The sequence below is a fragment of the Pungitius pungitius genome, chromosome 17 (assembly GCF_949316345.1).
Source record: "Pungitius pungitius chromosome 17, fPunPun2.1, whole genome shotgun sequence".
In the NCBI taxonomy this organism is placed as follows: Eukaryota; Metazoa; Chordata; class Actinopteri; order Perciformes; family Gasterosteidae; genus Pungitius; species Pungitius pungitius.
The window spans coordinates 11559786-11584989 of NC_084916.1; the positions used below are offsets into that span (position 1 = coordinate 11559786).

General features: G+C 43.8%; 1 protein-coding gene across 1 annotated transcript in view; it reads left to right on the top strand.

Moving 5' to 3' along the window:
- Window positions 1-25204, top strand: part of gabbr2 (gamma-aminobutyric acid (GABA) B receptor, 2) — a 134131-nt gene that overhangs the window by 63165 nt on the left and 45762 nt on the right. The window contains exons 3-8 of the mRNA XM_037473636.2: window positions 5512-5682; window positions 15118-15219; window positions 19092-19157; window positions 19324-19512; window positions 20775-21017; window positions 24994-25054. Of these exons, the coding sequence (XP_037329533.2) occupies window positions 5512-5682; window positions 15118-15219; window positions 19092-19157; window positions 19324-19512; window positions 20775-21017; window positions 24994-25054 (832 nt within the window). The remainder of the gene's footprint in view (window positions 1-5511; window positions 5683-15117; window positions 15220-19091; window positions 19158-19323; window positions 19513-20774; window positions 21018-24993; window positions 25055-25204) is intronic.

A 25204-nucleotide genomic window follows, 5' to 3' on the forward strand; every position in this document is an offset into this window, starting at 1 on the left:
CCCTTTGGAAACGAGAGCAACATATAAACTGATTGTTGCACATTGTTGCACTTACAGGGAATCCCCTTTACCGCTACAAACATAAATTGCACAGGTAGACAAAGTAGTTCCAGAGTTATTACACTTTTTATCATGGGTGTGCCACTTTCGGAGCTCAGGCCAAAAAAGAGGGCATCAAACATCCATGGCATCTTAAATGTTGTGAATGAGTATTTCAAAACTTTACAATTGTTTTAGTTGTTCAGAAGAATAAATACTACCAGCGGTAATGGAGCCTAAAAGAAAGAGTCTGAACTAAAACGCGTGTAGACCTGATGTACACACTCGTGGCTGCGCACTCACACTTGGCTGGTCGGGTCCATGTAGGAAGTTGTAATGTCTGCATACTACTGTGCATCTGAGGGTGTTTTGTTTTACTCACACACGCACTCATTGCTTTTGAATCCTCATAATTCCTGTTCCACCTTGTTGTTTGCCTCCTTCAGATTCCCAGTTTTTCCCTGTCTCCCCACCTCCATGTGTGACTCTTTCATCCCCACTGGGCCCCTCACTCAGTTCCTCCAACATATACCTGCAATATTAATGTCTTTCTCCATCCTCCATCCTGGTGCTAATGAGTTCTGGATGTGGTCGGTGTGGGGTCCAAAGCTTCTCCCTTACTACCGCCTCTCCTGCTGGGTGCCCCCACGGTGCACCAAATGCCTCTCTTGAATATTGAATAACTCCCAGGACCACCTCCGCGCTTCCTGATCAACAGCACTGCTATTACCTAGCTTTCACTCTGCAAGGGGTCTCCGGGCTTCGCCGGGATGGATGGGCTTTGAATCTGTTGTCTGTGTAGGTTGATATTTGCAGCGGAGGGATGGGTGTTGGAAATGATTTGACACTATACCTTGCAATAGTGAAACCTTTTCATTCACTTGAAACCTTTTCATTCACTTGTATAACTTGGTGCTACATTTCCTTCAAAGGAAAAGTGTGTTAGCCTGGGATGCATGCAATCCCAATGCGACATTCAGGAAACTACGGCCTAGTGTAGTAAAAATTTTCAAAATTCATAGAAACTATCGGCGAAACTGCAAAACATATTCTTTCAAAAAGAATTTAAAATAATAATAATTGTGCAGTCAATACTGTCATGTTGTGAAGGAATATTTGTGGATGACATATTGTTTTAAAGTACAGTATTTTCTTTTGCATAAGTGATGAACATTAACTTTTCTTTAATACAACCATTTGGAAGAAGTGCTGTGTAATAAATTCAGTTACTCACTCATTTCTCTACGTGAGGCAGTGTTTCTAGAATAACTTGTTGATGCTGTCAGATCACATATCCAGTTTCACAAATTGGTCAGTGACATATCACCTTTGGTATAATTAACATGAAAGGTAGGAGCAAAGCACTGTTAGTGAGCTGATATTCACCTGGTATTCTTTTTTTCCCCCTGCCCCTCCATGATAGCGACTTCATTATTCAAAGGCCAACCACACAATTAGCTCCAGCGGATCCTATCGCGAAGCAGTCCCGCTAGGACCAATCAATGCGATTAGATCTGTAGATGTGATTAGACTCAGTCTGGCATCTTCGTTATTCCTTCTTCAAATCACTTGTGCTTGGAAAGGTTTAATTTTTGAAATCTTGATAATGTCCCCATTCCAAATCAGGCGGTTGTCACATAGTGTCGACTTAAATAAGTTGAAATATTTACTTGCAGAAGTCAACACAAAAGCTCAAAAAGCTACTACCAGTATAAGCTGGAAAGTCAACCACAGTCATCGGCCACCTAAGTCAATAAGTCTGCTGTCGACATCTCTAATTATCAGCATCAGGATGTGAGACAATAAGCTACAAATGGGCAGCCTAACTGGTGAAGCAAATGTTGAGCCCGCCCTGTGACGGCAAACCATCGTATTGTCGTTTTGAAAGACAGCGACGGTGTGACGCTTAGAATATCCGAACAGATCGCCGCTGCTCTGGCATCAGAGACTCTCCTCGAGTCCTCGCAAAAAAGGTGCCTCAGTAAGGCCAGACTCATCCTGAGTTTTGTCACCGCGAGCCTGAGACCTTGAGGTGAGAAGAGAGAGAGAGAGAGAGAGAGAGAGAGAGAGAGAGAGAGAGAGAGAGAGAGAGAGAGAGAGAGAGAGAGAGAGAGAGAGAGAGAGAGAGAGAGAGAGAGAGAGAGAGAGAGAGAGAGAGAGAGAGAGAGAGAGAGAGAGAGAGAGAGAGAGAGAGAGAGAGAGAGAGAGAGAGAGAGAGAGAGAGAGAGAGAGAGAGAGAGAGAGAGAGAGAGAGAGGCTTCCCTGAGCCCTTTGCCACAGTTTTAATTACTATAGGCAAAGAAAGGCAGCTTCGGGTTGTGTGTATCTGTGACATCTGTGATTAGAGCGGTTGTATCCCTGGGCGTGGATCCGTGTGCACGCGCACACTGCACGTGCACATCTGCCGCTGGTGTGGCGCTCGCCACTAAAGAACATCCAATTTGGCCTTCTTTAAGAGCCTCTCTTATATATGCCACTGCTCTCAGTTGTGTGATATGATGGGACTATTTGGGGATTTTCCTTTGAAAAAAGGCTGTGCCGAGTTATATAAAGACTGGCCCGTTGTTTAAATAATAGATTCGAGCTTCCTCTCATATTGTCTTAATACACTGTCTTCACAAAATTGTGCCAAAGCTGATCTGTAGACTTTAGCTCCCATGAGATGTTAGAGAAAGAAAAAAGAATGAATGTAGAAAACTTTAGCCCCTCTCATCAGCTGACCTGAATTCAGTGGGCAGACCAGATACATCCTTGTCACTATATCCTAGATCTATCTAGATTTATCTGACATCAAACAGATGGAGAGACCTGTGTAAATATATGGTTTGGATATCCATTTTAGTTTTAATTGTCCAATTTATCTCAAGTCAACTGTTCATTCGTAAAATTCATAAAAATGCCTATTAGAATGTTTACCAAAAGAGTTCAGCATGAAACAGTCAAAGATATACTACTGATAGTGCTTTAATATTAAGTTTATGTGAACATTATAAACAGAGACATTAGGTCTTCTTTGTAATTCTTCAAGTGGTATCAAGGGTTTCATGCATTCATGTTGCTTATACATCCTGATTGAACAATGTTGAATTGAATCTGCCTCCTTTAAAGATTTATGACTGACATTTCTGTATTTGCATGTAACCAATAAAATCTATTCATGTACAAGGTTTTTTCAATGTATAACAAGAAGTGCTGCACCTGTACTCCTACACCGTTTTAAATTCAACCAACATGCCTTTCTGTAGTTGCCCAGGATTCACATTTTAGTGTGAACAAGTAAAACCGTGCCTGAAGCAAAAAAACACATCTCCTACAAAAACAGGCAAACCTAAAACGCTTAAGCGGGGGAAACAGATGAGGTTGTGGAGCATCTTCTGACCACTAAATCTCTTCCAACGGCTGCCCTGAGAAGACTGGTGCAATCAATTTGGTTTCACAAGATCACTGGCTCTTATTACAGAACTGCAGACGCGTCTCCCAGTGTGGGTGTAGCAAACAGCCTTAGCTAAACGGAGATTAAGGCAACGCCGGAAAGACCCCTTGAAGCCCTCTTAGGAGAGTGGGTGAGTTGGGGTTTAGCAGTGGTAGCTAGATAAAGGCCTTTCTTCCTGCTTAATTGATGGCTGTAATCCATGTGTTGTTTTAAAAAAGCCTGTCTCGTTGATGTGTGAAGACAAACCCCTGTGCCTTTGTGCAAAAAGTGGAATTAGAGGGCCAAACTGAGGGTGTCAAAAAGGCAGACCTTCTATTTGTTTCGTTTTTCTTGCACCTATGGCAACAGGAACGAGACAAACAATCTGCCCAAATACATGCAAATCCTATTCAGCCATATAATCCTAGCTCTCGTGTTATCTTACACCATATAGTATATTGCTGGGACGTTTGACTTTTGAATGCCCTTTGATAAGTTCTCCTGTCATTCTGTGTCAGTTTCTGCCTCTTCGGCCACGCACGGTACATTTTCAGTGGTAATCAGGTTTCGACAAGCGCACAATTACACCAGCAATACTGTGATTAATGTCTAGAGAGGGATAGAGGCTTAATGAAAAGATCACATTCATCCATGAAGTTAGGAGGTGCTTGAACTCCTCAAGGCTTTAGCACACGTTAAGGAAATCTACTGTTGTACCTCTTGGTCCCAGTCAGAATTCTAATATCCTCGTGTTGATCGCAATCATGAATCATACGTTCCATTTAATCTCTACAAAGTATGTAATTAACCCTGGACCGATTCAAATTGCTCTCTTTATATTACCAAAGATAGGATGTTGAAAATAGAGCACTGTGTCTTTTTATATCAGGCCTGTACCTTTTCTGAGTATCCTTTAAATACTTAGTTACAGTTCTACACAGATAATGTTGCCATAACTGTTACTTACGAAGCAATTCAATCTGACTATAGTATAAATAATAAGGGTCTTTGTCTAGTCTCACTTCTGCAGGTTGTTTTTACCGCTTTTACATTTACTGCATTACAGCTGTTTTTGCCTCTTGTGGAAATTAATGACATATTGTTGAAAATGTTCTACAAAGGGTGTGAGAGAGAGAGGGACCAAAACTTGCAAAACTTGCAAATCTGCATGGAAATGACAAATAAATAGTGGGATAGGTGCAGACAAGGACCAGTGTGACTGTGTGTGCCCGTGCCTTCGACAAAACCAAGGTCAAGGGTTATTCTATAACGTATTCTATAGTTAACATCTAACTACAGAATAACACCCGTTCAGGGCATTCTCATCATTTGTCTTGACCATTTTGATCTGCTTGATGAATATTAACTTCACCACTATCAGCTTTAGTTGGCAACTAAATTGCATCCAGTGCGGGTTTATGCTGTTTCATATCCAGTGTGTTGATGTTTTTGCAAAATCCTTTCCAAGGTTTCTTTCTAAGTTCTATGCACTCGCCCTTTTCAAACATTAATTCATGTACCTGAAATGTGCTGAGGTTGAAATGAAAATTAGTTGAGTGTAAAAAAGCCATTAGTGTTGGAAGTTCAGCACTTACTTAATCTTAAATGTATGTGTGTGTGGTTGGAGTGAGGGGGGGTAAGGGGGGGGGATCTGATTGAAACTCCTTTTTTTCCCCCACAACACAGACCAAAGCTAAATCACTTATATGAGGTATATCAGGTATTCACACACCGATGTATTCTCCAAGACACACAGGCACATTGTAAAGCCAATTGTAAAAGGTCACGCACACCCGAGGACATCAATTTCACCCAATGTTTACAGATCTGTTTACAGTTACACTTTGAAGAAGCTAGTTCGCTGACATTTAAAGTGATTAAAAAGTGTTTATTACAGCCGCCGCGCAATGATTTAATCCCTGCCGTGACACTAACCAAAGCAGGGGGCCACTGGAGATCTGCCGGTACCTAGAAGTACTGCTGTAATACAGTTCCTGGCAGTTTGTTGTCGCGATCACTCATACAACTAACTCGGGGTCTTCTTCATTTTGTCATTGCAGCTGTCCTTTGCAGCAACAACCCCAGTTCTGGCAGACAAGAAAAAGTTCCCCAACTTCTTCCGCACCGTCCCGTCAGACAACGCCGTGAATCCAGCGGTGGTGAAGTTTCTCAACTTCTACAACTGGAGTCGTGTGGGGACGCTCACGCAGGACGTGCAGAGGTTCTCTGAGGTCAGTGTTCTTTGGTCTTCCTTTTAAGAAACTACATTTTCATACGTAAACATTTGCATGAGTTGCCACGGAAACCCGCTGTAATATGGCGTGCGCACTCAGCTAAAGAGAGACACCTTGCATGTATTGCGGGTTCAAGTGGGGTCAGTTTTTAGATTTCTCACCATCTGAAAAGTCTGCAACCTCAGTTTTCCGAACATAAGGAGCAACTGTATCATTAGTTTAATCATTACATTTGAGCTTTTGAGTCATTGTGGATGATGGAAAAAATAATCTTCAATGAGTAATTAATTTCAGTGAAATAATATGAATAATTTCTCTAAAATTCATTCTTCGACCGAACTTGCTGTAATTGCATGTGTCCAATCAATATTAAAGATTCGGATTAGTAATCTAAGCATACTTTGGCCCACTCTTTCTGAACTAAAATAGTGAGCAGCACTAGTTTCAAAGGTTAAATCTAAAGCTAAATCAAGCCAGCATATTTGTAAGTCAGCAAAACTGAGACCTTCAGGCCTTATTGTGGCAAAGCCTCCCCCCCAACACTATTATTGCCAAATTAAACAACATGGCTTTTGTTAGTACTCACAGGTGTCCAGCTGAAGACTTGATGCACAAAGAGTTCACAGGGCGGCTGCGTGCAGGAGGAGAAAGTGCAGTGAAACGTTGGTAGCTCATCCAATTACTTCATTCTGATGAATTCAAATGATTAGATGAGCTCATTATTTACATGTTGTCCTACAACAGCAACAACAGCTTTTGGTTCATTCTTTCGGAGTCAGAAAGTAATGAAAATGACGTAACCGGGATTAAGATGGTTAAAAACTGCAAGGATCACTTCTTGCAGGAACCGCAAAGATAAATGCACAATTTAACAAATAAAGAAAAGCAATTATGGCAGTATATATGGAAGTACAGTTTACGCGAGTAAACATTGCAAAGTACTAGTAGGCTAAATTGTAGGAGGGGATGAGTGAACTGTATCATTTTCTCTCTGTACATTTCTTGATTGTGAACAAATACTGTGTTCATAAAATTGTAAAACCCCACACTGGCCAGCAGCCATGTGAATATTTAACGGTGTGTTTTTAGCATTAATTTAGCAGTAAGAAAATCTTTTTTCTCAAAACATAGAGACAACATGGTCTACCTGGGCATAGAATGATGTTGTTCTCCCTTTAATCTGGGTTTCTCCAAACCTTGTTGACATGAGTTACTAGAAATGCTACCAATCTTGTATTTAACACCTTTATCTACCTCACTTTGTATAACTTGTTTAGCAACTCACACACCTGCCATGCTCCATGTGAGGTGTGTGTTTGAAGGTTTTTACAGATGTTTTTAAAGTCTGTGTAATTTTATTAATTGGTGTCTTACCATAATTATACCTTCTAGCAGTATAGTAGAAATCTCCTAAAGTTAAAGGCTAACAAAGTAAAGGCTTACATCTCACTATTAACTATTAAAACCCTTAATATATTCTTATTATGGGAGATTTTCTTTTCATCATATACAGATACTGAGATGGGAGTAGTCAGTAGATCAGTGCTAAAAAACAATGATTGCTATTTTCCTTCCTTTTAATTCTCATTCAGATGATGCCAGCATGATTTGATTGGGTGACCATAATTTTTAATTCAAGATATTCTCGACTAGTCTACTCAATTAATATGTTTCCACCCACGTGAAACCCTTTGGATGGATTCTGCATGATTCTGAGCAAATGTGTAGATTATCATTTTTTTAAATGATTTTTAAGTAAGAAAGAAATTGGCTCACTTCACTTTTTCATGAATCAGACGGGAGCAGATGTTATACATTGCATATTTCGTAATAGAAATAAATGTGTACAATACTTGATTTTGCTCCATGATTCATTCATGAAATTCCATCTGTGAGTAATGTAATGTCCCCCTCCTGTTGAATAGACAGAAAGAATCCCTCAGTTACTGTATGGATTCTGTGGAAACTTTATCATGCCATTTTTCGCTCTGATGTTTTGGAAGTTGTGGGACTCCATATTTCAGCCCAAGGACACATTTACACTTTCAAAGAAAAGGTCCTTTAAACTATAATAAGACGGCCTATTACATTGAAATGTAAGCAGTAAATAAGCAAGAAAAACATGTTTGTGGTTGAACATTGGCTAAACATCGGCAATACCGCTACCAAACATTACAGCTGATGAAAGCCATCTTTGTTGTTAAAAGCACAAATTTAAGAAACACATTGGGAGCTCCTGCAACGAGGCCCCGGTTGAAAACAATCTGCTCAGCAACTGGAGGGCTGGGTCGGGGGGTGGGGGGGGGGCGTGTAGAAGAAGTCTCACTGAGAGCCCAAATCCCTTTATCGCTCCCCTCCTGAAAGCGCCAAGGGGCTTAGGACGGGAGGGAGACGGGCGACCCGATTCAATCAACCTGCCACAAGATTGGCCTCTAATCCTGATTTACAAATATGCGCAAGCATCGCTCCCGTACTTTAGAACTCGTACAATCACCTGTCAAGTTCAAAGCGCGTCACTTTTTGGTGCTTTCGGGAATCATTGTGGGATTTAAAAGGCAACCGGTTGTTGCAAAATGATTAATGTTGTTCTGATACTACGAAATAATATTGACAAGATAATGCATTATGATCTGGTAGCCTTCTTATGCAGATTGCATTGTTCCATTTAGAAAATGATTGTTGTTTTTTCAATTTGATATATTCTCCACAAATGTGTCTCTACGGGTTGTGCTACATTTTGCGGCTTGTAAAGAAACAACAACCAAACAATGTGTATTTTGTGGCAAATGATTAATTTATCATTTCAAACTTGAAGTGATTCTGACTAAAAAATAAACTACAAAGAGAGAGAAGAAAAATGGACAGATGTGCTACGGATGGAGAATAGGTTAATGTTATGTAACGCTTCTGAGGGATTTAGTAAGGCCATGCACATCTCTCGCACACACACACACACACATATATATACAGTATGGTGTCATCTGGGACAGAAACCTGTAAACTAAAGCCAGCTCTTCACTTCTATTGTTAGACCCTATTTAATACGTACACAGTAATCAACATTATTGAGATTGCCAGACAGCCAGGGCGAAACCAGGAACAGAGAGCAGCCATCATCATGACAGTCAGCCAGTCAGATGACAGAGCTGAGAACAATATTAGGACTCTGTCCTCTGTCTGGAACCCTCTGAGCTCCACTGATTAATTATACTACGCCCACTGATAAATCCAGGAAAAGTTACTCCATCGGTTACCACTCTCTCTGCGGTCCCTTTCGCAGCATCCCTATCATGCCCACAATCTAAAAATTGCTCGGTGGTTTCCCTGGTTTGTGCATCACGCAAGTCCCTCCTAAGCCATCAGCTGCTGTTCGTTAGGAATAACCATGTAATGCTGAATAAACTCCTCTGAGGAATGGTTCAGTCGCGCCATCTTACAGGCCATCTAAGACTACAAGAGGAAGCCTTTTTCTGGGCTGGTCAGCAGGCTGTAGCAAAACAGTTTGTCACGCCAGTTTGTACATGTGCAGCACACAGGATGAGGGGACAGATGTATCCATTGCATGAAAACCAACATGTCCCATTCTGTTTTGTCTCTTTGCAGTACATCTACACGATAAACCTGAGAAAGACAGACGTGATGATAAAAAGCACTTGCCAACACTTGTTATGTGTGACACTACCAAACACACATGCATGCCGTCACACCCGTCACTGCAAAGACATACACTGCCCGGAACAATTTGTTAATTATTCGAGGCGAGACCACAGCAGTGTGTGTCTCACTGTTCAACGCTGGTACCATCTGAATCATCAACGCTCACACTTTATTCTGTCTGCTTATTGCGAGGGATTGTTATTTTGAGGCAAGTGTGTTCGTTCAGATACAAATGTAAAGCTCATGAGGTCATTGTTAATGTTGTGATTTTGAAAGCTCTTTGACTCTACGTCAGCGCACATACTTTCATGTTACAGAATATTGAAGCTAATCACCCGGATCATCGGTCGAGCAAAAATTCAGAACATCCCTTATTTCTAGCAATTGTCAATTCATAGGTCTAGCTGTTTTTTTTCAATCAGTGGAATGGAAGTGTGAGATCAAACTTCATTCATATATATACACAGAGAATCCCAGTCTATCCATCACCTTCTTCTAAACAGTTTGTCCTCATGTATGTGGTCTGCAGATAACTAAAGTCAAAAAATGTGTTGACGCCCTTGACACTAGAGCATTGCACACATCTAACTGCATCTGACATTTTGTCCATCATAAATACTTAGATATTTGTGTGTGTGCGTGTGCGTGCGCGTGTGTGTGTGTGTGTGTGTGTGTGCATGCACACCTTCCCAGAGGTGCAGTAGGATTATTTCATCTCAGGTATTTCCTGCAGGGGATTCCCAGGCTGCCCAGCCAATCGAGGATGTTTTTGTTATGCAGGAACGGCTGCTCCCTTTTTTCCCTTCAACGTGCCTCCCCCCCCCCCACAAGACTGCAGAAGCATTTGTATTTTTCTGTGTCAGAATTGTGAAAAACAAACCACACCACTAACACCCTCTTGCGACAAATGCTCTTTTTTCATGAGACGTGGCCCGCTTTGTGCGCCAGCCTATGGGATGTTGTGTATGTTTGTGCGTCTCTTTGTCAGAATGTCATTTCTCATATCCGCTGTATTTGCAAGTTGTCATTTCAACCCGTGTGCTCACTCCATTACACCTCAAAACACCACTCTAACCTGCAGCGCATTGTGGCAGCCCACCTTTTCTTTCCGTACAACAGGACTGTGTGGCTCGTTCAGACCTCCACGCCAATGTTCCTCAAGAGGAAAAACCTGGTTGCATTGATCCCCTCGAGCCCTTCCTTTGTTTCAGCTCAGCGAGCGCCACACTGAGTGATGTACAGAGCGAATGGAGTGGGCAATCATGCCAGCAGACCTTTAGAGACATTAGAAAAAAACAACAGTTGTGGTTCAATTTAATTGATTTGGTTGCAGCCATCTTCCAGTGTATTACATGAAATGGTTGTAATGGGTCATTTTAACATTAACGAAAGAAAGTGGTAGCGGCTTTAGTGGTAATGATTACAGTATTTATGATTGGGAATGATTACTACTGTAAACTGTTTTAGTTCACTTTATGATAGAAAATAAGGCTTTGTTCAAGTGGAGTCTACAATTGATTAAAATTATCCTAACTTTTACCAGCACAAATCTGATGGTGTCGATAGAAAATGTAAAACCACCCTCAGTATTATCCACTTACGTACGACCACAGTGTTTTATTGAAAATATGGCAAAATGAATACATGTATTTTCCAGTCACGATGTTGCCCTCCATCTCTCTCTGAAACTAGTGGAAGTTCATGCTGAGGGGAGGGTTTGAGTTTCAATGGGAGTTGCTATTCCATTGTTCTGGGATGACAACCTCTCATTATAAATATCATAAATTAAATCTTTCAATGAGGAAACCACAAACAAATTTTAAACTAAACATGGATTTTGGATGAAGGAACAGTTTTTCTATGCATGTGTACAAAAACAAAAAAGTGAAATTTATATGTAAATAATATTAGTTAAAACGTGCTATAGATAAGAGCAATGTGTTAAAATGTGTTTTCGTGTTTTGTCTTTTCAGTCAAGGTATAGTCTAAAGAGGTGTGTCTGTAGTTTGAAACGTAGTTTGAACTGTCACGTAGGCGTGGAGGTGCAGGCGGAAGCAGGACTCAAACGCAGGGTCTTCCACGAGAGGTGCTCTTTATTCCAAAAAACAAACCAAAAAACCAAAACCGACGTGCTCCAACCACGGGAGACATATGACAATGACGCGACAAGGGACAACAGGCACACAGGGCTTAAATACACGAGGGAGGTGCAGGTGATTGGACACAGGTGGAAACACTCAGGCAATCACGGGACAAGGCAGGAAGTGAAGTTAACCCAGGACCACAAGGAACATGAAACTTCAAACTAAAACAGGGAAAGAGACCAAACCGTGACAGAACCCCCCCTCCTCAAGGACCGAATTCCAGACGGTCATAAAGGGGAGCAGAACCGGAAAAATTCAGACAAGGGGAGGGAAGGTGGGGACCCGATAATCCTGGGCCGCGCGGGGAACTCCGGGTGATGGCGGCCATGTGTCGGGTCCTTCGGGGGGCCTGCCGGGTCGGCGACCGGGCCTCAGGGTCTCGGGGGGCCTGCCGGGTCGGCGACCGGGCCTCAGGGTCTCGGGGGGCCTGCCGGGTCGGCGACCGGGCCTCAGGGTCTCGGGGGGCCTGCCGGGTCGGCGACCGGGCCTCAGGGTCTCGGGGGGCACCGGGCGATGCGGCTCCGGCGTCAGGGTCTCGGGGGGCACCGGGCGATGCGGCTCCGGCGTCGTCGTGGCGGGGGGCGCCGAGCTGTGCGGCTCCGGCGTCGTCGTGGCGGGGGGCGCCGAGCTGTGCGGCTCCGGCGTCGTCGTGGCGGGGGGCGCCGAGCTGTGCGGCTGCGGCGTCGTCGTGGCGGGGGGCGCCGAGCTGTGCGGCTGCGGCGTCGTCGTGGCGGGGGGCGCCGAGCTGTGCGGCTGCGGCGTCGTCGTGGCGGGGGGCGCCGAGCTGTGCGGCTGCGGCGTCGTCGAGGCGGGGGGCGCCGAGCTGTGCGGCTGCGGCGTCGTCGTGGCGGGGGGCGCCGAGCTGTGCGGCTGCGGCGTCGTCGTGGCGGGGGGCGCCGAGCTGTGCGGCTGCGGCGTCGTCGAGGCGGGGGGCGCCGAGCTGTGCGGCTGCGGCGTCGTCGTGGCGGGGGGCGCCGAGCTGTGCGGCTGCGGCGTCGTCGAGGCGGGGGGCGCCGAGCTGTGCGGCTGCGGCGTCGTCGTGGCGGGGGGCGCCGAGCTGTGCGGCTGCGGCGTCGTCGTGGCGGGGGGCGCCGAGCTGTGCGGCTGCGGCGTCGTCGTGGCGGGGGGCGCCGAGCTGTGCGGCTGCGGCGTCGTCGAGGCGGGGGGCGCCGAGCTGTGCGGCTGCGGCGTCGTCGTGGCGGGGGGCGCCGAGCTGTGCGGCTGCGGCGTCGTCGTGGCGGGGGGCGCCGAGCTGTGCGGCTGCGGCGTCGTCGAGGCGGGGGGCGCCGAGCTGTGCGGCTGCGGCGTCGTCGTGGCGGGGGGCGCCGAGCTGTGCGGCTGCGGCGTCGTCGAGGCGGGGGGCGCCGAGCTGTGCGGCTGCGGCGTCGTCGTGGCGGGGGGCGCCGAGCTGTGCGCCTGCGGCGTCGTCGAGGCGGGGGGCGCCGAGCTGTGCGGCTGCGGCGTCGTCGTGGCGGGGGGCGCCGAGCTGTGCGGCTGCGGCGTCGTGGCGTGGGGCTCCGGCCCAACCCCTGACCCCACCCCCCCTTCAAGGACCAATTCCAGGCGGTCCCAAGAGGGTGGGAGGGAGGGGTCATGGTCAGGCGCCGCGGGGCCGGGACCGGGGGCGTGGTTCTCGGGGCAGGAACGGGCGCTGACGGGGTTCTCGGGGCAGGAACGGGCGCTGACGGGGTTCTCGGGGCAGGAACGGGCGCTGACGGGGTTCTCGGGGCAGGAACGGGCGCTGACGGGGTTCTCGGGGAAGGAACGGGCGCTGACGGGGTCCTCGGGGCAGGAACGGGCGCTGACGGGGTCCTCGGGGCAGGAACGGGCGCTGACGGGGTCCTCGGGGCAGGAACGGGCGCTGACTGGCGTCTCGGGGCCGGAACGGCCGCTGACGGGCTTCTCGGGGCCGGAACGGGCGCTGACGGGCGTCTCGGGGCCGGAACGGCCGCTGACGGGCGTCTCGGGGCCGGAACGGGCGCTGACGGGCGTCTCGGGGCCGGAACGGGCGCTGACGGGCGTCTCGGGGCCGGAACGGGCGCTGACGGGCGTCTCGGGGCCGGAACGGGCGCTGACGGGCGTCTCGGCGCCGGAACGGGCGCTGACGGGCGTCTCGGCGCCGGAACGGGCGGAGACGAGACTCTGGGGGCCGAAACGGGCGGAGGCGAGACTCTGGGGGCTGGAGGGGTTTGTGTCCTCCTCCTCCCCGAGCTCTTTTTCCTCGGGTTGAGGATGTCCCGCAGCTCGAGGCACGCCTTCTGATAACTTCTGGGGCCAAAAATGAAATCAGTCTTGCGAAGAAAAAACGGGCTCCTCACATCCAGGTAGTCCGGGCCCAAGTCACACCAGGAGTCTGCTGAGTCCTTACGTGCTCCAACCACGGGAGACATTTGACAATGACGCGACAAGGGACAACAGGCACACAGGGCTTAAATACACGAGGGAGGTGCAGGTGATTGGACACAGGTGGAAACACTCAGGCAATCACGGGACAAGGCAGGAAGTGAAGTTAACCCAGGACCACAAGGAACATGAAACTTCAAACTAAAACAGGGAAAGAGACCAAACCGTGACATGAACAATAGAGAAAGCGTAAATATGGATACAACTAATGGCCCAGGTGCACAATTACACACAATTGTACGTCATGCAGGGCCTAAATGGCAAACTCATAGACGGAGGCGAAGGGGCCGGTGGCTGCAGGGCACGGTCACAGGACATCAGACCAAAAGGCCAAAGAGAGCGGACAAGATGTCATCAGTGATCCTCTGCGTGTACACTTTAGTGTACACAGCAGACATTGTGGCAGGTGTAACATTTGTAATGACTGCTTTCCACATAGTTGACCTCATGTCACAACCCTGCTATTAATAAAATATGTATATCATTAATGTTATCAGTTACAATTTAGCTTTTCCTAATATGGCAAACTACGAATATCTGCGGCCTTTTCTATCATGGTAGTTCAAGGAGGAACGTTGAAGGGATGAATGATGATGAGATGCAGTTTGATAAACCACCTGAAGCTGGCCATCACTGTGTGGTACCGGCTCCATTCTCCTCTTTCTCTGATCCCATTTCCCACTATTTCATTGAACCGATACATCAAAGCAGATGCACAGTTGCTGCAGATACGTTTACAGTCCTGTGCCGTATATCTTTTATATGCCAATGTTTTTTCACTTTTTAAATAGCCCAATGCATTCTGAAAAAAACACTTACTTTGACAAATTGGATATGATATGATATGTGAATGTAACAAATAGAACAGAAGATAGTGATGTTTTTGGTAGGTAATATGTCTCTGTCATGCTGCAATGTTAAGATACTTTTCTGTATTTCCACTATTCCACAATTTTAGACACAATTAATTTAAGGCTCTGAACATCAAATTTTACCTACTTAACACAAAATGTTGAATGGCTTCTTATGCATAGGAAATGTTGTCAATACATGTGACTAGGAGCGTGCAGCACAGTTAGTTCTAGCTGGTTGTTTTGAGCCGGCAGGCAGGACGTTTCCCGGGGGCCTTCACCCATAAAGGTTCATACTGGGAACAGAGCAATGAACACATTACATTGTAAGTGATTAACTCTTTCTCTCTCTCTCTCTCTCTCTCTCTTGCTCCCAGGTGAGGAATGATCTAACTAATGAGCTGGAGAAAGCAGATATTCAGATTGCAGATACAGAAAGTTTTTCCAATGATCCTTGCGTCAATGTCAAGAAGCTCAAGGTAAGCGATCCTTCCTGAAAAATCTAAATTGGAATGATTTACTTTTACTCGGATAATGAAGAGAGACCATTATTGGGCAAATATGGATATGTTAGACATGTATATCTATAGACATGCATATACCATTTATTTCATTGTTTGAACACATTTGATTCGAACTACTTTAAAGACAGCCGAAATATTTCATAAATTAGATGTAAATGCAGTTAATTCTGAAGGCTAAATCATCCAAACTATTACCAGAAGCAATCAGAGGTACCTTTGTCGTCAGTTAAGTGAGAAACAAAGACAGCAGCAGGAAAAAGATAGTAAGAGGTCAGACATGTATATAACATATATGACGTATGCATCGTGGAGCAGGTTCAAACAACTTCAGACATGATAAGACGCAGGGAGAGAAAAGGAACGTCGAGGTAAGCTGTCTTTCCTCAAAATATATATGTGTAACTCTAAATGTTGAGGGCTGACATTTTAAGCTGACACCGTCCTTCCTTGATCAACTCTAAATATTCAAATCACAGTGTCGCTCCGAAAGCTTTTCACAACGTTTGGATTCGGGTGGGCGGAGGCAACTCTGACACTCTAATGGTCCGTTTCCCGCTTTCCTCGCAATAGCGTTTTTCTGTCTCCCCGGCAGCTACGTAACATGATGAGGTAGACGGTGACACAAATTTCGTTGTGAAAGACTGGTCTTTTTTTGGTTTTGTTGGCCGATTGTGGATGTGCGACTGTGTGTGTGTGTGTGTGTGTGAGGGGGGCCGAGGGGGCCGTGGCGTCACTGTGTGATCCACAAATAGAGCACTTACATCTGTGATCCAGCTGGAATATTCAAAAAACAGACAGGCATTTAATGCTGCGAGGCATCCAAGCTGCCTTCAACATTCCTCCGTCGCTTTCTGCCTTTTCATCTTTGTTTTTTCTTCTCTTCTGTTCCTGGACTGTGTGAAAAAACATTAAAGCAATAATGCTAGCATACATCTGACGGACAAGTACTTTTCAACAATTTTGTGACTAAAGGTCAGTTAAGGGAGCTTGCATTCAACGGAGGACCACATGAGAAGAAATGTCCTGAAATCTAAATTAAGTCAAACCCACTTTATTATTTATAATGATTGAATTATTCATCATGCATTCAGAATTGCTACCCCGCAGATATGACGTACTATGGGCGCATTTCTTTTTAAACATGTTTTGCCTCAGTAATGCAGTTCTTTTTGCATGAAAAAGGACCCTCCATTCTAATATAACATTCATTCAATATTATTAAAAAAATGTTTATGTGTAAAACTTAAACTTCTCCTTTAGTGAACATATTATTTGAAAAGCAGCTATTTATTTTAGAATTCAGTCTTCCCCTTTGAGCTGTGAATGGATTTTTAGTTGTGTATCCATATCCCCATTACCTCTTTAAGCAAATAGAATTCCAGTGGAAAACGACACTTTCTTTAATACAGAATTCTTTTTTCAGGCTGAGGACACATGATTTGCATAGATATTTGTCAATTTCATATGTTATGATTGCTATACCAGTTTGTGTCCAATTGTGCAACAATTATTCTCATAGTTATATTTATTGCTCCTCTAGCATCAATTGACAATGGACCACTCACACACACACACACACACACGCACATGAACATGTATGCACAGAAATCCTCACAAAGAGACATAGTGATAGTTTAGGGTCAGTGGGGAAGTAGTGACACATTGTACTTCTCGGAATCCCGTCTCCCAACAGCTCATTAGCTGTGTGCCTGTGTGCATGCCTGGTCGGGCTTATGATAAACAGTGTTACTCAAACCATTATCACCTAGAATGCAAGATAAAAAGATAAAAATAACCCTGTCACAGATAAAGCAGAGACTTAACACTACCCTCTTTGAAAGCAATTATTGTTATAGTTCGATAAATGCTGAAGCAACGAGGATGCTTTGGAGCCCTGTAGTGAAGGAGTCCATCCGTCATTGACAAACACAACACGCTCACTCATGACCTTGCCCACCAAACAGTCTTGTCATGTTTTAGCCAAGAAGCGCAGAATTTATACTGATGCTATGGTTCTAGGCCGTGGCTGGAGTCATTTGGGTTAAGTGCCTTTCCTCCAGTGTAGGGCAATGGTTTTGAGTGGCCCCTTGCACTTCACACGCACTTCACACACACGCACACACATGGACACAGACACACACAAAGTACAACAACACTTAGGGCTCCTTACAAAAGACCACTTTAAATGTCCCAGAATGCTTTCTGGCTTAATGAGAAACCACCAAAGGAGCCTTCTGATTGAACTGCTGGGCTTCCTGAAAGTTGTCGTGCTCTTTAGTGTGTGTGTGTGTGTGTGTGTGCCCAATCTGCAATGCTAGAATCTATATCATCATTCTGTGATAAAAAAAAAGGGTACATATGCATCCATCAGACCAAAAGACAGATGGTTATCATATATAAAACTCATGTTTCTGATTTCTAAATACATTATTTTCCATGTATAATCACTGAAACGTTTTGGCTGTTGGGTATCTGTGTGTGTAATCGCCTCGAGGAATATGATTTAAAATGACAGTGATTGGTTGTCCCTTCTGATTTGTGGATACATGACATGTGGTTGGATTGCCTGAGGGAAGATGACTTCATGAACTGTATTCATAATGATTTCTCATTATACAGAATGAAGGCAGAACACCACAGAAGGTTCATTGACAACACAGCTGGTGTTTTTAATTTTTTTTAAAGCTATTTATTTACCATTTACATTTATTTATTTGGAACAATTCCACTCAACTTAAAAACAGCTTTTCATAGTGATGTATTTTAGAATTAACTTTAAAAACTGCCCGGTTTCAAGTTGGCATTTCCACTAAAAGGTTTTGTTGTACAGTGGTTTGAAATAAATAGCATTTTCCCCTTATGTTGGACTTTTATCAGCTCTAGCTTTGTTGAACATAGATTCATCAAACCCGTGTCAGTATTAATGTAATTGATTTGGGTCAACATCCGCTTGGGTGAGAGTGTGTGTGTGTGTGTGTGTGTGTACATGCCTGTGTTTGTACACATTAGTACTATACACATGCATGAGCACACTAACTTACTTTGCCCCCCCACAGAATTACCGTTTTTTCTGAATATCAAAGTCTTCACTTCCAACCTGTCAAACTGAATGATCAGATATTGTTTCAATCAAAAAGTTATATTCTGTCACGGTTTGGTCTCTCTTCCTGTTTTAGTTTGAAGTTTTATGTTCCTTGTGGTCCTGGGTTAACTTCACTTCCTGCATTGTCTTGTGATTGCTTGATTGTTTCCACCTGTGTCCAATCACCTGCACCTCCCTTGTGTATTTAAGCCCTGTGTGCCTGTTGTCCTTTGTTGCTTCATTGTCTAATGTCACCCGTTGTTGGAGCACGTCCCGTTTATGTTGGAATAAAGAGCACTTTGTTTGGAAAAACTCTGCGTTTGAGTCCTCCCTGCAACCTGCTCCAGCCGGATATCCTGACAATATTCTCTATGTACATCTGTGCTGATTGGCAAAGAAAGGGTTAGGGCTCTGCTCCCTGACAGTTGTGTCTCTGAGTTTTGTGACTTGATATTGCCTAAGCATCTTAGCAGCTGCATTGACGGTGCAGTTGCCCTGAATGAGCAGCTCCAGGGGAACAAGCAGACAACTTCAATTGCTATAAATGCTAACATGTCTATGGAACCCCGATGATACAAAGTCATAATAAAAAGCTTGCACAGTGTAATGTAGCGTGACAGTGATACGGTAATACCACGATTTTAGAAACAAGCCATTTCAATAATATGCTTTACAGCAGAGATGTGTGAGCATGTTTTTCATATTTGCCATTCAAATCATTACTTGTGATTCTTTCTCCTTTCAGGACAACGATGTTAGAATCATCATCGGCCAGTTCGACGAGAACCTGGCATCCAAAGTCTTCTGCTGCGTAAGTCCTTAGCCCACGTACAGTTGTAAGCAGAATCTTTTTCATTTAAGTGACTGGGGTCACGTAAAGTAAAAAAAATTGCACAAATGTTTATCTTCATTTATTTTACAGTATCTCCTGCTGTTATACTGCCTAAACTTTGATTTTGTTTTGTATACCTTCCCAGGCGTATAATCTTAACATGTTTGGCAGTAAATACCAGTGGATTATCCCCGGCTGGTACCAAAGCAACTGGTGGGAGCAGGCCAACAGTACCAACTGCACCACCAAGAAGCTGCTCACAGCCATGGAGGGATACATCAGTGTGGACTTTGAGCCTCTCAGTGCTCGGCAGATCAAGGGCATCTCTGGCAGGGTGAGTGATGCCCACTGTTATACTTCAAAGGTTTGTTGCTTTTCTGATCGTGTGGAGTAATTCATGTGTCATTAAGTGTTAAATCAGTTCAAGTAAAATGAGTGAAAAAGGAAATACAGCACCAGGACAGTGAATCACCTACACCAAGCTCTTCCTGGGTATGAACATATAAGCGTACCATCTTCCTAAAAAACTCTTTGGTTATGGATTGTGATTAGCTCCTTGCTGGGAGCAAATGATTTAAAGAGTTGAATAATTATGAATGAGATGCCGAGGCAAAGACAATAAAACACAAGCTGAATTCGGCACTTTTTTAGTTAATTATTAGTAGTGTCTCTTCAAAGTGTAGCTTTTCAAATGTAAAATGAAGTATAATATGGCATAAAAGGTCTAATATCTAAAGGTTTATATATGTTTGAAACCGTCAAACCAGCTCGATCAGTAAAAATGTCTGGAAATTGATCTCTATTAGGGCTGTCAACATAAACGCGTTAATCTATGCGATTTTTGTGGCAGAGATTAATACGACAATTTTTGAATGCAACATATTTTAATGTAGTTAACGTACCTTTCTTTACTTCCGGTCTACTTCCGAAAGTAAACCGGAAGTTGAACGCGGAAACGAAACGGCCGCTAGCTGCAGTCAGTTACATCGGGGAAAGCAAGACTGGAGCTCAAGCTGGAGATAGCTTTTTAAAACAAACAGGGGCGACATACAGCGGGGAACTGTGCAGAGGACTTCCTCCATGGGTCAAACAGAAGTAGGGTGAGTGGCAAACGGACCACTTAAAGCACCGCTATGCTAAGCTAGCTGCTAGGCTAAGCTAGCTGCTAGGCTAAGCCACCTGCTAGGCTAAGCTAGCTGGACGAGTTGCACCCGGTGGAATTCTACCTCCAAGATGATCAAATGTCCAGTTTTTTGTTTAAAATAACATTAACAATCAAACAACAGTGTCCTAAAGAGAGTACGTATTACTTGTTTCATTAAAAACAACATTGTAACAACAACATTAATCGCCATATTTGAGATGAATGAATTTCAAAGTGTGCCATTAATTAGTTAATATTTAAAAATCTGACAATTGACAGCCCCTAATGTCTATAAAAGATTGGTACCAAAGTTACACTAGTACCTTAAGTTTTAAACAATCTAGTTTTAATTCACGAGTTAAAATTTTAACCAGTTTTAAACAATCCAAACCGAATACCTTTTTTTAACGCACATTTTCTCTCTTTGATTACTTTTTTTACTACTCTGTCAGACCCCTAAGGACTATGAGCGGGAGTACAGCCAAGAGCTTCAGCAGAAAGGTGTGGAGGCCAGCAAGTTCCACGGCTTTGCCTACGATGGGATGTGGGTCATCGCTAAAACCTTAACTCGAGTGATGGAGCTGCTCCGGGTAAAAAATCGGCAGAACACCTTCCATAACTTCACTGTGGATGACCGCGAAGTGGGAAAAATGGTGCTGGATGTCATGAATGAGACCAACTTCTTTGGTGTTACAGTAAGTAAAGCAGCAAATTGTTTTTTTTATCATATGGATTATATAATAAATATGGCACAATCTGATCTATTTGGAGTTAAAATAGCTTTATCTTATCACACGCTTTCACGTGCAAACAAAAGCATACTGCCTAGACATGTGTAGGCAAAAAAAATGTTTTGTTAATATATGACAAGAAACACACAGGCGCATTGATTACTGATCTGTTAGGCTGAAAGCGTGTTTCCAGAGAAGGTTACTCAGCCATCGTAGTCTCTGGATGAAGCCTAAAGTGGTGTTAGTGGGTGCTGCCGACTCACTCCAATGCATTCAGGATTGATCCTTGTGGCCATGCTATCTACAATCTGACTCTCTCCGGTTCCTGTGTAAAGGACACTTTCATTAATTGAGTATACCATGCTGCCCCACAAACAGTCAGGATATTTGCTAGAAGCTACAGTAAAGTAGAGTGTTAATCTTATCCTGACCGTTTAAAGATAAATATCCAAAGAAGTTGCACATTGGCTGTACTGGTGTATTAGCCACTGAAGGTAAAAGACTGAAGTAAGGCTGGAACACAAGAGACAAATGGATAGAGATAATAAATACAGCTACATTATAATTTATGAGAAGAAAGAAAGAGAAAATAGCTGTGAGAAAGTCAGTTACTGACTTGTATTATTATGATAACGTCGTTGATGGTGTATGTGTGTTCCAGCACTCTACCAAATCCTCTCAACATTCCTCGCGCCTTTACTCTCGCCTCTATCGGCACAGACCTACTCAAGGCTGCTGATCAGGACCCAGCTGACATTGATTCCGTCTTCAGAGTCTCTGGGATTCAAAGCCATTACATATTTCCTCCACGTTGCACAGGCATCACACAAATAGATATTGAAGTCCCGTTAGGTTGTTTGGATTTTTGAGCAATGTTATTCTCTCCAGTCGTTGATATTAATATTGATTCAACAAATGTTTCCCTCAGTAGTGGAAAAAGTCCTTTACCTGAGTAAAATGACTAATGATACTAGAGCGTATGAATACAAACTTACAGGGAAAAGTCCGGTATTCAGATTTTTTATGATTTTTTAAGTGAGTGGTTATTTTTTGCAAAACCACATTCCAATTTAATCCTGATTTATACTTATTTGGTTTAAAAAAGAAATGGAACAAAAACTTTGTGGATGTAATAAACAATACAGCGGCATTGCAACATAATTAAATACACCTTTGAACCCAAAGATGAGTTGAAAGCGGTGAAAGCTGTTCTTTTAACTGATACATGAAATGAGATCAAAAGTGTTCCTTGCATGTAGCACACACTTCGTACCCACGCATGATGGACAAAGACATAGGAAGGCAATTTCCCTTCCACAATGCATTCATCTTTTATGCTATTTTGGTATTCAGATTTCAAAAGGGGCTATTACACAACCTGCCTGGTTTGCTTGTGAATTCCAATGACTCCTACCGGGTTTCCATTAGAATATATACCCTTGGTTTAAATGTGTGCTTGCATGCTTAATGATATGGGATCATACCTTGACATGAGCCTCGTGTCTTTCCTGATGTCACGATTTTACGCTGTGGGTTTGCTGTGTAAACACACGGGTCTCATGGGACCAAACTATCCTTTCAGCAGCAGTAGCAGCAGGAGAGTGATCACCGAGGGCTCCACGGTATTGATCTGGCTGCTGTCAGGGCTGTAGTGAAAAAAGAGCTGACATTAGTTGGGGGAGACTTTCAGAGCACAGAGAGTGCAGATAGCTTTTAGAACCAGAGGATGATGCAAACTGTAATTTACCCTAGAAGGCCGATGGGAAGAAACACAGTACATTGTGATTGTTAGATGCACCTGTTCTTCCTTAATAATGGGTGTGTATGTGTGTGCATTTCAGCTACATTAACAGATGTCACACTTGCAGCCCACAGACTGACAGTTCATTTGACCTTACCCCACCTGTCGCTGACATTCTCACCTCCTCAGCCAAAGTTATACCTGGCTGTGTGTGTCTCACATCAGAGAGACACACAAACACACACACAAGCATGCATAGACATAGTACTTGCTCCATCAGCCAACATTGTGACTCAGGTCTAAACATCCTTTGAATAGTAGACAAGGTACACATGTCTGGGTCAATAGACTGCACTGAGGTTGCCTGATCTGCAGAGGAGCACACTGCCTGGTAGAAAGAGGGTTTTAAAGTAGCGTCTTTGAATATTGGTCAAAGGAGGTTTATAGAATCTATGTCGCACAGAGATTTATTTGCAATTAAAAATATAAGAGCGGCTGCCTCTGCTCTAGGTTTGATATACTTGTTCTCTTCACCATGTATACACTTGAGAGAACAAATAACTACACACCAGTTCAATAAGGTTTGTGTTTGCGAAGGGCAATGATTGTGGCAATGCTAATTCACGGCATGATTGCAAAGCGTGTAACTAGAAACCTTGATGCAGTACCAGTCATCACAGGTTAAAGTCAAGTTCCCCATTTTCATCCCACATTGTCTGACCCTTTCTACACCAGTTATCTGAATATGTGTAGCTAATGATCTTATCGCAGTTGCACTGCAATGCCCTACCTACGCTGCAGGCCTTATTTCATAACATTGTAGTAAACAGCTGTGTGTGATGAAGGGAACTCATTAGTGTTGACAAGTCAGATTGACACGGGGTGTGAAACACTGCATATCACCAGTGTAAAGGCAGGTGTGGAGGCCCTGTGTCTCAGAAGTAGCTTGTTCTGCTCACGCAAATGTATCTTCGGGGATGGGGCCACATGCATCCCAATAAGCATAATGTGACAACATATTAAGTGCATGCACATTGACATCAAAGATGACACACAAAGACTGGGATTCAAACAGAGCGGTGGGATCCTGCTACTTCAAAGCTTGCCATCTTTTTGAGGCCAAATAGGCTCTCCAGCTTCTTTCCCCATATTCCCCCCTCAGCTGTCTTTTAATCAGCTAATGCAAATGATCCATCTTCAAATATATAGATGTTTACAGTACCAGTCAATGTTTTGGACTCACTTTCTCATTGAATTGAATGAGAAAATGAGTGCAAACCTTTGACTGGTATATATCTATCTAATATCAGTCGGTCTGCATGTTGGTCGATACCAGTCTCCACCCTCACCTGTTTAGTTAGCTAGTCAGTAACATGTGAACCCAGTTAAATGTGTAATTGTGGAGCTCTGTTAGCAGATGGTTGGCTGAATTAATTGAGCGGTCTTTGAGGATGAAGAGGACGAGACAGATGAAGAGACAGAAGGGGAAGGAGAAAATAGAACAAGAGAGAGGAAGATTGAGAATACATGTGAGAGATAAAGCGACCGAAGCCAAATTGATTTGAATACGTCTTAGGATATTGCAACAAAGTCAAATTGCTTTTGTCTACCTTGTCTGCGTTTGACAGACGCTGCCTGACTTCAAATTGATTCAAACTCCACAGGAAGCAGACAGCAAAGACGTCCAATTGTTTTGTTTTTTCCACAGGGTTGTTGTTTGACCAAAAAACATCTTTTTGGGGAGAAATTAATATTGCCAAAAATAATGTAGAATAAATGCCTCCCTACATTCATCGAGCACCACACATTTTTCCGAAGCCAAATTCACACATTGCACTGTGAAGATTTTCTGAGCTTGTACAAATGCTGCTCTATGTGAGTAATGGTGAATCAAGCAGCCTTGCTGACTTGACGTTTTCAAGACATTAGCAAACGAATGCGCTCAAAGATAATTCTGAACCGATTCATTCATGCAACTTGTAGTCAAATGAGATGCAGTGTGAGCAGAAGCCAAGACTCTAGAATCAGGCCACTGTGCACAACCCAACTTTCCACTGAAATTACCTTACGTTGCTTACGCTGCATCTTCTTCAGCAGAATGAAAAGCGATTTTCAAGTATATACATTTTAAAAATCTATTTGAAGTCAAAGAAAAAGTTTGCAATGTTTAATGTGCTTTGGTTTTTTCTTTCTTTTTAGGGCCAAGTCATGTTTCGTAACGGTGAGAGGATGGGCACAATCAAATTTAACCAGTTTCAAGGTATGAGTGACGCTGATAATACTCTACTCTCAGATTAAACTGTCTTGATTTTCTGTTCTGGTTTTGCATAGTCCTGTTGTAAACAAACAAAATAGTAGTTTCAAAACATAATGAACCTTGTTTTTTTGCCTGCGGCCTTGCATAATCTTG